The sequence below is a fragment of the Gracilinanus agilis genome, chromosome 6 (genome assembly GCF_016433145.1).
Source record: "Gracilinanus agilis isolate LMUSP501 chromosome 6, AgileGrace, whole genome shotgun sequence".
Lineage (NCBI taxonomy): Eukaryota > Metazoa > Chordata > Mammalia > Didelphimorphia > Didelphidae > Gracilinanus > Gracilinanus agilis.
In genome coordinates, this window is record NC_058135.1 from 212,434,875 (window position 1) to 212,447,968 (window position 13,094).

The window sequence follows — 13,094 nt, forward strand, 5'->3', positions numbered from 1 at the left end:
GAGTGAGAGAATTTGGAAACCACAAATTTTCTTTAAATGTTAAAATTGCTTTTATATGTAATAGGGAAAAATAAGATGTTAATTAAAAATATAAGTTTAGTCCTGACCTCTTCAAGGATCTCAAATTTAATAAATGTTGAGAATAATATAATGCTTTCCTGAATAATTAAGGATAATGATTATAAACATTTATTATTATATCCTCATCAGAGGAAGAAAAAATCAGAAATCTTTACTGTGAAATTCCCTTGATGCCTCCATCCCTCTGCAGGGAATTTCCTTTTTTATTTCAGAAAATTAAAGGTCTTATGAAAATGCTACAGGAGGAATGCAAACAAAGACTCATTGTCCTAACACATGTGCCCAACATGCATCTCTCCACTGGGTCGGCTCACTTGGTGACAGTTACCTCAGGAGAGCTGCTACCCCGGGTCTGCTCGTCAGGGGAGATGCTGCTTCCAGATGATGAAGTGCCTTTGTTTGCCCAGTGATTAAACACAACGTGCACCTTCTCAGAAACTAAACCACCAGTCCCCACAGTCTGCACACTGATGCTAAAGGGAACCGAGAGGTCAAGATTCTCCAGCAGGGTCTAAAAAAGGAGATTAAATATATGCATTATATTAAAGCACAAGACACCATCATGGTGACTTACTATAGAACTCTTGGAAAATACGTGAACTATATGTGATCCCCAAACCACTTGGACCAAAGAATATATCACTGTCTTAAATTTACCACTTAAAATGCTTTGCTACTTATTACCAGTGTGATTTGGGGGAAGTTACTACATCAGGAACTATATCTGGTGCAGCTCCCTCATTTTATGGAACATTTCCTCTATGACTTGGTCACACAAGTAGCAAGGATCAGATCCAAGGTTTGGATGCAATATGGAACCTGCTTGTCCGAAAGCTCAAAGTTCCACAACCTTTTCCTAGCATCGTGATGCCTCCCTTGGTCTACTTTATCTATATAATATCTGAGATGGGGTCTTAAGTCCATCTCAGCTCAAAATCAATTATGCCATCATCATCATCTGATTCCCCTTTCATGTAGTTAGATTGCAGTGGACTTATTCAATAGAAAGAGTACTGGATATTGGAAACGTTTTCCTAAATTCCATTCCTAGCCCTGACATTCATGACCTGGGGGACATTGGGCAGTTTTCTTTCCCTTCCTGGTCCTAAATTTCCTTATCTATAAAATGAGAGGGGGGGTGGATGACTCAAATATTCTACAACTCCAGATAGTCAGATCACACAGCTAGTTAAAAGCATCTATCTCTATTTCTTTTGCATAAAGGAGTAGAAGAATCAGAACTGCAAAAAGGAATAATAATAATGAATATCTCTTGTTTTAAATGGGAGGCAAAATCAGGAGCCACAACCAAGAGATCAATACTCCTTAGAGTGAAAAGAACACAGGAGATCTGAGTTCTGGTCCTCTCCTTGGTACTCACTAGTTGTGTTTTCCTAGATAAGACATTTAATACCTTCAAACTCAGTTTCCTCATCTGTAAAATGGATAATACCTAATCAACTCGTCTCACAAAGGTGCATGAGGAAAGTGTTTTACAAACAATAGCTCATATTTATTTTAAGGTTTTACAAAGTCTTTTCTTCACTATTGTTATCATTAGAAATATATAGTATGCATAAAGTCAGAACGGACTTCTGTATATTAAAGCATCTTATTACAAGACTACTTACTTTTGTACACGCTGAACTCACAAGATACTTATGAAATTTTCCATCGATATAGATCTGTGGTAGAAAAGGAAAGATAATGAGAGTCAAATTCTCTACTTAATTAGGGATGTACTGTAATGAAGTTTAAATATCATCATAATTGAAAATACAAATAGTTACTGGGTTAATGTGGCTGTTGTTTGTCATTTCTATCATACCCAACTCCTCATGACCCCATTTGGGATTTTCTTGGCAAAGATTCTTGACTGTTTTGCCATTTTCTTCAGCAGCTCATTTTTCATCACCGGAGGGACTTAAATAGAAGTTAGAAAACTACTCCCTGAGGATGCTCATGGGGAATTCTCGTTCAAGCAAGAATCAAAGCATATGCCCTTTGAGACCTCTTACACCTTTAATTCTATGAAGCTTTGAACAGCCCCAGCAGGTGTTTAAGCTATGTGTTGGCCTCCCTGATTTTGTGACTATACATGAACATGCAGAGAACTGAATTCTAGCTCATAAAAATAATGGGGAAATTGCTCACGTTTTGAGGGCTTGCTTATATTTTCAGGCTATATTTGTAGATGTTAACATAAAAGAGCCACAACTTAAATGTCCTCTTGACAGTACAAGTTACTATTTATAGTTCTACTATTTATAGAGTTCATCATAGTTCTAAAATCATTCTGCCTCCACGTGTCATCTTCTTCACCTAAAACTGTCTTTCTTCTTGCTTCTAACCATCCTTCATCTCAGCTTCTTTTCTGATAAAAATTTGCCTTTCTTTTTAAATTCTGCTTCAATATTACTCCCTTCATGTTTTCTTAATCCATGATCCTTATGGCAGAAGTAACCTCTCTATAATAGAACCATGGCAGAATAAAAAAAATTTTAAGCTAAGCATCATCTTGTTGTCATTGAGTCATTTCAGTCACATCTAATTCTTTGTGACCCCATTTGGGGTTTCTTGGCAAAGGCACTGGATTGGTCTGCCATTTCCTTCTCCAGTTAATTTTACATATGAGAAAACTGAGGCAGAGTCTAGTGACTTACCCAGGGTCACACAGTTAGTAGTTGTTCACAGCTAGATTTGATAACTTCCTGACTCTAGGTACAGCACTCTATCCATTGCATCATCTAGTTATCCAGAAGGTATCTTACAGATCAAGATTTCTAATCTCATTAATAAATGTTTGTTTACTAACTGATTGACATATGATGAGACTCATAAGAAAGAAAAGTTTGGTCTAAGAACACACATATAGTAAGAGGCATATTTAGGATTTGGATTCCCAAGACCAGTGCTCTTTCTTTAACCCTTTGCATTAATTTCTTGTAACACTCTGTATTCCTTCTATTTTCCTTATTTAAAAATGTAGACTATATATGTTTGCCTTATCTCTTCTGCTAGATTAAAAAGTAATTTTCCAGCAGTTTAGCATCACTCACAGTGCTTAGCATAGGGGTTTGCATATGCTAGGTATTCAATATATGTTAACCAAATTGAAATCAAAAGTAAATGTACTTCAATGCAACACTTTCCCCTTTAACTATCTTTTGTAGAGTGATTTAATTATGATTGTTATCAACATGTTATTGTCTATTGAAGTCTACTGTGCACTGACATCATTGACTTGACTTGGGTTTGGTTCTTTATTTCTTTGTGAACAGTTTCCCTATCTAAGCAACCACCAATGAATTCCCAAATACAGTGGCCTTCTAAGGAAGGATTTAATTCTACCCAAGAGAGCTGATTTATTTATTTATTTTCAAATAGTAGGAGCCAGTATACAATATTTTACTCAGGGGAAAGGCCTGGCTGATTAGGCCACATAGGACTTTTTCTTGCTACCTGAAATCCACACCACAGGCATCTTTCACATTACTGACATCAAGAAGCATCTGAAGTGATTAGGAAATTAGTCCAGAATCATGGAATATCAGAAGGAAAAGAACTGAGAAGCTTTCTGGAATCATCTATACATTTTTCATTTTTCTGACTGTATCTGTAGTGCTTACCACATTGACTTGGATGTACTTAATAAATGATGATTGAATTGAACACAGAACTCCAGTAAATGTTAAAAAATTGTTTGAAGGCTTTGATTGTGAAGTGCTTCCCATTCTATTTTTGGATAACTCTAAATTGTTAAGAAAATTTTCCTTCTGAAAAGTGAATGATGAACTCTCCCTGGAAAGTATGGCATGTTTTTAAAGCCCTCTTTTTTATTAAGTATTCCTTATGAAAAGAGTCTTAAAGAGACATTGTGCCTTGCATTTAAACCAAGCTGAAATTTGACTGGTTTCCCAGCAAGAGTTCAAAAGTCAGGGGACAGCTGGGTAGCTTAGTGGATTGAGAGATGGGAGGTCCTCGGTTCAAATATGGCCTCAGACACTTCCCAGCTGTGTGACCCTGGGCAAATCACTTGACCCCCATTGCCTACACTTACCACTCTTCCACCTAGGAGCCAATACACAGAAGTTAAGGGTTTAAAAACAAACAAACAAATAAAAAGAGTTCACAAATACTGGGAAGCACAAGAAAAACTACTATATCCAGACCGTGAGGGAAGAAAAGTTGCTACTTCCCAAAGGGATCAAAGAAGGTTTAAAGATGGATAGAATTCAGTATTAAGTGGAAGAAATGAGATTTGAACCCAGGTCTTTTAAGTCCAAATCTAGCTCTTCATCTTCTATACTTCATTTGCAATTTTATCAAATATATACTATTAAGAAGTATAATATTGATTCAGATTGGTTAGTAATGGAGTCAGAGCAAGGAGGATGCTGCTATCCTAGCAAGGGGTAGGGGTAGGAGTGAATAGAATTCTTCCTCCTCCCCCTCTTGAAGCAGTTAGAGCAAAAGGAAATAACAGTTAACTGAATCTCCTTTAGATAAAGTAATGGAGGCTGAACAAGCTTGACTAATCCAGGGCTAAATTGGTAGATTGATAGGAAATAATTCCACTGAGATTAGCCACTCCCACTGTTTAAGGCTATTCCCTAAACCCTAGGATAGTAAAGGTTCAAGTTGTTCAATACAGCAGACTTGCTCTTAGAATAATAGCTGTGCCTGTGCTTGCTTGGATGAAGTTTTTGCTTAGGTAATGTATATTGATGGTAAGTATAGCTTAGTATAACTTCACACAGGCTCTCAAATTTAACTTGGAAAGGGATTTATTATTTTCTGGAAAACAGGGAGAGGGGAGGTAGATTTAGGAATGAGGAGGAGGTAAGCTATCTAAAATCTTCAATAAACTTGTTGGCTTCACTTTCCCCAGAGGGGAAAGTGCTTTGGATAACTTAACTTTTACCTCACTCACTAATTAACCTTTAACCTAATCTAATGTTACTAAGTTTAAGATGGTGAAGGTAACCTTGATTGAAGATCTGTTTAAAATAGAGATTAGTTGAGATCCTGCAAATGAGGTAATTTTTCCAGTGCTTTCAGCCTGGTATAGTCTCTATGGAATAAACCAGCAAAGTAACACTGCTCCCTGAGGTCAGAGATGAGCTAATAAAAAGAGCAACCTAACTCCCCTTCCCAGCCCCTTGAACCCAAAAAGGAGTGTCCAAAGTGTCCTTGCAAGTTTGGTGTCGTGGCCTTTTATACCCAGATTCCTAACTGCTTCAACTGCCCCCTCTCCTGGAGTTCTGGGGGGCACCATGGAATTCTGTGAGGCAGCTTTAACCACACTTAAGATCATGGATGTTACAGAAGCCAGTAGCAAGTACAAAACATGCCAGCCTGTGGCTCCACATACCCGATATCCTTCAACAAAAGTCCCATTGCTACAACCCAACGCATCCACCAGTGGCCTTTCCCAGCCAATCATCAAACACTTCTGGCCAACTGTTTTAATGATGCACAGAGATGTAACTGGAGCAGGAGCCTCTGGGGAGAGAACAGACACACAAGGAGACAAAGTTACTTCCAAGATTGAGTTCAAAATTCCCATACTTTGCCTTAACACTTCTTCCTTCCCTGCAACAATGAAGCTGAATAAAATAACCTCTGTGTCAGATTTTCACCTTGAAAATGTGAACCAAGTGAAAAGAAACCTGGGTTAACAGTTATGGGGCTCTGCTCTAAATTTAGAAGCAACTTCATTTCATATCAAAGAGTGGTAAAGAAATTAAAGGGATAAAGTCTTCAAGTGAAAGGGAAATGAAAGGAGGCAGGTAAGAGAATGGAATAAGAATAGCTCCTACTATGTGACAAGCACTGGGATAAGTGCTTTTGTATATATTATTTCATTTGATCTTCATGACAACTTTGAGATGTAGATGTACCACTATTTTATTTTCCACTGTACCCAAACTGACTCTCCATAAAAATTCAATTGGAAAATATTTATTCAGTATCTGCTATGTGTCATTATTTTAGGTACTGGAGATAGAAATGTTGCCTTTAACAAACCTGAAGTCCATAGAACAACAATAGAATTATGTGTCTTACATGAATATACAATTATATATATAATATGAAAATACAATTTTATGAAGTAGTACATTCACATAAGAGGAAGGTACAAAAATGCTATTTGCAGAACCTGCATATAGAGAAGAAAAGTGGATTTGATCCCCCCCAGAGGGATCAAGGAAGGGTTTATTTAACAGTTGAGGAAATAGGCAATCAGAGTAACATGGCTAGTAAATATCTGAAGCCAGATTTAAATGTAGATATACCTGTTTTCAGGTCTAGCACTCTATCTGTAGTGAGACCATGTGCCTCATTAAGAGATGAATAATATTTCAAGCAGGCAAATTGGGCCTCAAAATGTGGAATTTTAGAGCTGTCTGGGAAGAAACTTACAAAAGAGAATTTCCTAGCTGGATGGAATCTCAGGACATGAAATTTTAGAACAAAAAGGCATCTTAGAATATGAAACCAAAAGAAAAATGTTAGAGCATAAAAGGACCCTATAATTTGATCTCTTCTTATGTGTCATGAATGGCAATTTGGTGAAACCTAAGACCATTTCCACAAAATTCTTTTCTTTTACTTTTTTATAAAATTACTATTTATTTTAACATGTATTTTTTAAGATGAGTTCTGAATTCTCTCCCTTACTCCCATCCATTGTGAAGGCAAGAAATATGATATTACTTATCTGTGTGAAATCATGCAAAAATATTTTCATATTAGCCATATTAAATAAAGAAAAGAATAATAAAGCAAAACAATGTTTCAGTCTGCATTCAGAGAAATTTTATCATAAGTCCTTCTGAAATGCCTTAAATTATTGTGCTGATCAAAATAGCTGTCATTCACAATTCATCATCATATAGCATTACTGTTTCTATGCAGTTCCTGGGGTTTCACTTTTTCTTAGTTCATGCAAGTCTTTCAGGTTTTTCTAAAACCATCCTGTTTGTATTTCTTATACCACAACAGCATTCCATCACAATTATATACCACAACTTGATCAGCCATTCTCCAATTGATGGGTATCCCCTAAATTTCTAATTCTTTGCAATTATAAAAAATACTGCTCTAAATATTTCTGTATACAGGTCTTTCGCCTTTAAAAAATTTATTTGGGATATAGACCTAGTAGTAGTAATGCTGGGTCATGGGGTATGAAATGTTTTATAGCTCTTTGGACATAGCTTCAAATTATTCTCCAGAATGGTTAGATCAATTCACAATTCCACTAATAGTACATCAGTGTCACAATTTTCCCACATCCTCTCTAATATTTGTTATTTTCCTTGACTGTCATATTAGCCCATCTGATGTTTATGAGGTAGTACCTCAAAGCTGTTATATTCTTCATTTCTCTAACCAATACTGATTTGGGAGCTTTTCTTCATATGACTATAGATAGCTGTGATTTCTTTTAAAAACTAACTGGTCATGTCTTTTGACCATTGATCATTTGAGAAATGATGTATATTGTTCAAAAATTAACTCAGTTCTCTCTATATTAGAGAAATAAGGACTTCATTAGAGAAACTTGCTGTAATTTCCCCTTCCCTAGTTATAATCTTGACTGAATTGCTTTTTTTTGTGCTAAACTTTTAAATTTAATGTAATAAAATTATTCATTTATATATCATGATCCTCTCTATCTCTTTTTTGGGTCATAAATTCTTTCCTTATTGTAATATAGAAAATAATACTGCCATATTTTCTTGGGACAACCTGTCAGTTACCCTGATTGGAATGTTGACTGTGGCATGATCCATAGGGCAAGTACAAACTGGCAGTTGGACCCAGGGTATATAAAGGCCTGGAGACTCAGGGATGGGGTTCTTTTCCTACTTCACTACTCATCTTCACTTCTACCCCTTGGGTGGTATCCGGGTGGTCGAGGGAGGTGGAATGTGGGATATTTTAGTTTCCTAGGCCAGGCAGGATTAAAGATCATTGCTGACCAAATAGGAACATCAATCTGATGTACCAATTATTCTTTATCAATAGATTGCTTTATATTTACCATCAAAAGATCATTTTATTTCTATCTCAGGGCTGGTCCCTTGGGACAGCTGAAGATCATAGCAACAAGTTTATCAACATCCTGAATTTAGATCTAGAAGGCAGTAATAAACTAGTTTCATAGTTTCCTAACCCACTCTCCAATCCCTTTTCCCAAACCAATTTATTCAATAAATCTTTAGTTTAATTTAAGAACTAGTGTGTCCTACCTTCATTTTAGAACTAAATAGTGACTGCTGTTCAAGATTTTAAGAGAGACAAAGTAACTCCATTACTGTTTAGACAGAAAGCACCATATTTCCCTTCCTGTCTAATCTCACTACCAACCATTTCGAGTTACTTCCTCAGTCAGGTCAGAGGCTGAAGGAAAATCATCTTAAAGGGGTTTGGTCCTTACCAAGGGAAATGACATCAATCCCTTGGCTGACTTAGGCACTGGGTATTTGACATTCCTATGTTCAGTACCTCCAGTCTATAGTTTGTGATTAATCCACAATAGTTTCCTGACTGATTTACAGCTTTACCAACCACCATTACAGATTTAGTCTTAAACCCTCATTACATTATCCATAGATCTGACAGGCAAAATCTTCTACATACCCCTAATTGCCTTAAGATATCACCGTTTACTTATATCACATATCCATTTTGATCTTATTTCGGAATACAATTTGAGATTCTGGTCCATATCTACTTTCTGCCAAATTGCTTCCCAGTTTTCTGGGCAATTTTTGTCAAATAATGATTTCTTGTCCTCAAAGATTTGATATTTGGGTTAATGAAACACTAGATTGTTATTATCATTAATACTAGATTGAGGTGGCAGCTGGGCAGCTCAATGGATTGAGAACAAGGCCCAGAGATGGGAGGTCCTGGGTTCAAATCTGGCCTCAGACACTTCCCAGCTGTGTGACCCCGGGCAAGTCACTTGACCTTCATTGCCTAGCACCTACCACTCTTCTACCTTAGAACCAATGCACAGTATTGATTCTAAGATGGAAGGTAAGGGTTTAAAAAAATATTATATTGAATCTATTCCACTGATCCACCATTCTATTTCTTAGCCAGTACCAGATTGTTTAGATGATCTCAGCTTTGTAATATAGTTTGACATCTGGTATAGCTAAGCCGCCTGCCTTCACATTTTTTTCATTGATTCCCTTGATAATCTTGACCTTTTGTTCTTCCAGATGAATTTTGTTATTATCTCTAGATCCACAAAATAATTTGGGGGCAATTTGATTGGTATGTCATTAAATAAGTAGATCAAATTAGTTAGAATGATCACTTCTTCTATGTTGATTTGGCTTACCCATGAGCAATTAATATTTTTCTAGTTGTTTAGATCTGTCTTTATTTGTGTGAAAAGTATTTCATAATTGTATTTATATAGTTTCTGGGTTTGTCTTGGCAGATAGATTTCCAATTATATAATACTGCCCACAGTTATTTTAAATGGAATTTATCTTTCTGTATCTTGCTGCTAGATTTTGTTGTTAATATAGAGAAATGCTGATGATTTAGGTGGATTTTTTTATAACCTGCAATTGTGCTGAAGTTGTTTATTGTTTTGACTAGAATTTTACTCAATTCTCTAAAAATAGCATCAATTTGCTTGCAAAGAGAGAGAGTTTTGTTTCCTTGTCTATTCTAATTCTTTCAATTTTTTTGCCTTCTTTTACTGCTATAGCTAGCATTTCTAGTACAATATTAAATAACAATGGTAATAATTGGCACCTTTGCTTCACTCCTGATCTTATTGGGAAGATGCCAACTTGATGCCTATTACAGATAATGCTTGTTCTTGGTTTTAGATAGATTCTACTTATATTAAGAAAGGCTCTTTCTGCTCTTTTCAGTTTTCTAGTGTTTTTAATAGTTATGAGTGTTTTACTTTGTCAAAGGCATTTTATGATTTTTTTGAGATAATCACATGATTTTGTTTTTGTTATTGATATGCTCAGTTATGCTGACAGTTTTCCTAATATTGAGTTAACTCTGAATTCTTGGTCTAAATCTCACCTGGCCATAGTTTATGATCTTTGTGATATATCTTCTTGCTTGTATTTTATTTAGAAATTTTTGTATTAATATTCATTACGGAAATTGGTCAGTTGTTTTCTCTCTCTATTTTTGTTCTTCCTAGTTTAGGTATCAGCAAAATATTTGCATGGTAAAAAGGAATTTGGTAGGCCTCCTTTTTCCTTACTTTCCCAAATAGTTTATGTGGTATTAGAATTAATTATTCTTTAAATATCTGGTAGAATTCACTTATGAATCCATCTGGTACTGGGGATTTTTTTCTTTTTTTTTTGAATTCTTTTTATTTTGAATATTTTCTCCTAGTTACATATTTCATGTTCTTTCCCTCTCCTCCGATCCTTCCTAATCTCCCTTAGCCGAAGCACAATTCCACTGGGTTTTACACGTATCATTGATCAAGACCTAATTCCATATTATTGATAGTTGGACTAGAGTTATCATTTAGTGTCTACATCCCCAATAATATCCCCAACAGCCCATGTGTTCAAGCAGTTGTTTTTCTTCTGTGTTTCTCCTTCCATAGTTCTTTCTCTGAATATGGCTAGTTTTCTTTCTCACAAGTCCCTCAGCCTTGCTCTGGATCCTTGCACTGTTGCTAGTATAAAAGTCCTTTATGTTTGATTGTACCACAGTATATCAGTCCCCGTGTACAAAGTTCTCCTGGATCTGCTCCTTTCACTCTGCATCAATTCATGGAAGTCTTTCCAGTTCACATGGAATTCCTCCAGTTCTTTATTCCTTTGAGCACAATAGTATTCCATCACCAACAGATACCACAATTTGTTCAGCCATTCCCCAATCGAAGGACATCCTCTTATTTTCCAATTTTTTGCCACCACAAAGAGAGCAGCTATAAATGGGATTTTTTTCTTAGGGAGCTCATTGATGATGTATTCAAAAATTTCCCAAGATATAGTAATTTAAGTATTCAATTTCCTCTTGTTAATCTTTTTATTAAAAAATTAATTTAATTTAACAAGAGTTGTTAATTTAAAAAATTCAACCCACTGAAAACTAAATGACAGATTACTTTCTAATTTAAGACTTCTAATGTGGTCCAACCTTCATTTTATGAATGAAAAAATGAATGATCAGACTTAAAGACAGTAAACTATCAGCACAATGATTTCCAATCTGTGGGCCAATATCCTTGGGAGTTATCACAGAATGCCTATTAATACATGTATGCCCCAAATATTGTCATTTTGTTGGTATTATGGTGAGTGGAGGGCAGGCATCAAAGTCATGAAGACTTGGATTCAGGACCTACCTTTGGTATATTATCAGGTGTGGTAGCCAAGTTAGCCCCTTAGTGCCCTCAGATAACTGTCCAAGACTATATGTAGCAGAGCAGGAATAGAGCCTCAGAGTTCCTTCTACCAGCAAAGCCACTGGTACAGTCTATATTTGTCAACTCAAGATATTTTTGACAACAAAAGGGGTTCTACTGCTTTGGAAACCAATATCCTTAATAATTTAAAGTGGAAAAAGATAACGTCAATTTAAGAAAGAAGTTAGGGAATAATTTAATTAGAATATTTCCTCATATTTCAGTAGCTAAAATGCTTCCCTGGAGAGATTAATCTATATTTCAGGAATTCTCCTCAGCTAATATTTTTAAAATAAATTTGTATCTTTCCTCAATTTCAATTCCTGCTTATAAAACACTGATCCAGCCCAATGAATCATCTGGTTCATTGTTTAAAAATTCTATCAAGTAGTTTGCCATTTATCTTAAAATTTATTTTTGTCATTTATGATAAAGGATGAGTCTTTAATCTTTTATGGGTTTCTCTCATCCCTCCAAGTTCATTCAAGAAACTGATGTCCATTAATCCTGGTGTTTGCTTTCTCTTAGTCTGTTGACATATATCTGCTGCTCAGATGAATAAAGAAACTGGAGGTCAACTAAGCAACCCTGAACAGTAGACTATTTTTCCAGATACCCTGGTTTGATCGATCAACAATCACTTATTAATCACTTACTATGGTCTAGACTCTAGACACTGGAAATGTATAGATAAAACAGTAACAGGCTTCTAAATTCAGGTAAAGGTGCTTACTTTTCTGATCTATTTTCTGAAGCTGTGTGTTATATTAACAAAAGAGCTGCATAGAGCATTAGAAAGCCTGAGTTTAGATTTCGCCTCAATTTTATTTCTATGTGCCTTAGTTTCCTCATCTATAAAATAGTTGTAATAATAGCACATGATTGATTCATATGAAGTCAAATGACATAATAAAGTAAAATTATTTGTAAATTTTAAAGTTTTCTATATTTTCAGCTATTATGAGCTTGCACCATGATAACATAACACACTTTAAAATACTTTAAGGTTTTTGTGTAAGGCATAGGAAGAGCCCCCAAGCCAAGAAGATCTTAGTTTAGGTCCTATGTCTGACACATATTTTCTATGTGACCATGGGCAAGTCACTTAATTGTTCAGTGCTCTAGGCATCTCTAAGACCATATTTTGAAGGAAAATGTATGGTCGATACATTTTTTTTTGTATCGATGCATATATTGATAGAAGGAGTTTTCTCCCTGAGAGTTCTCTATTAGTCATTCGGTTGTTTCAGTTGTGTCCAATGCTTCAAGACCCCATTTGGGGTTTTCTTGGAAAATATAATGAGTTGGTTTGTCATTCCCTTCTCCAGATCATTGTTACAGATGAGGAAATGGAGGCAAACAGGGTTAAGTGACTTGCCCTGGGTCACACAGCTAATAAGTGTCTGAGGCTAGATTTGGACTCATGAAGATGAGTCTGACAAACTTTGAAGTCACTTTATCCAAAACCGTTTCTAACCCACTATTTAACCATTTATAAGTCATGTCATTGAGTGTACATCTCTTTCCCTCTACCTTTCTTCTTCCAACCATTTTATGTTATCTTTCCCCATTAAAATGTAAGTTCCCC

General features: G+C 35.7%; 1 protein-coding gene across 1 annotated transcript in view; it reads right to left on the bottom strand.

Moving 5' to 3' along the window:
• Nucleotides 1-391: 391 nt before the first annotated feature.
• Nucleotides 392-13,094, bottom strand: part of C6H4orf50 (chromosome 6 C4orf50 homolog) — a 114,633-nt gene continuing 101,930 nt past the window's right edge. Inside the window, exons 16-18 of the mRNA XM_044681764.1 lie at nt 5,456-5,586; nt 1,713-1,766; nt 392-592 (exon numbers count right to left, since the gene is read on the bottom strand). Of these exons, the coding sequence (XP_044537699.1) occupies nt 392-592; nt 1,713-1,766; nt 5,456-5,586 (386 nt within the window). The remainder of the gene's footprint in view (nt 593-1,712; nt 1,767-5,455; nt 5,587-13,094) is intronic.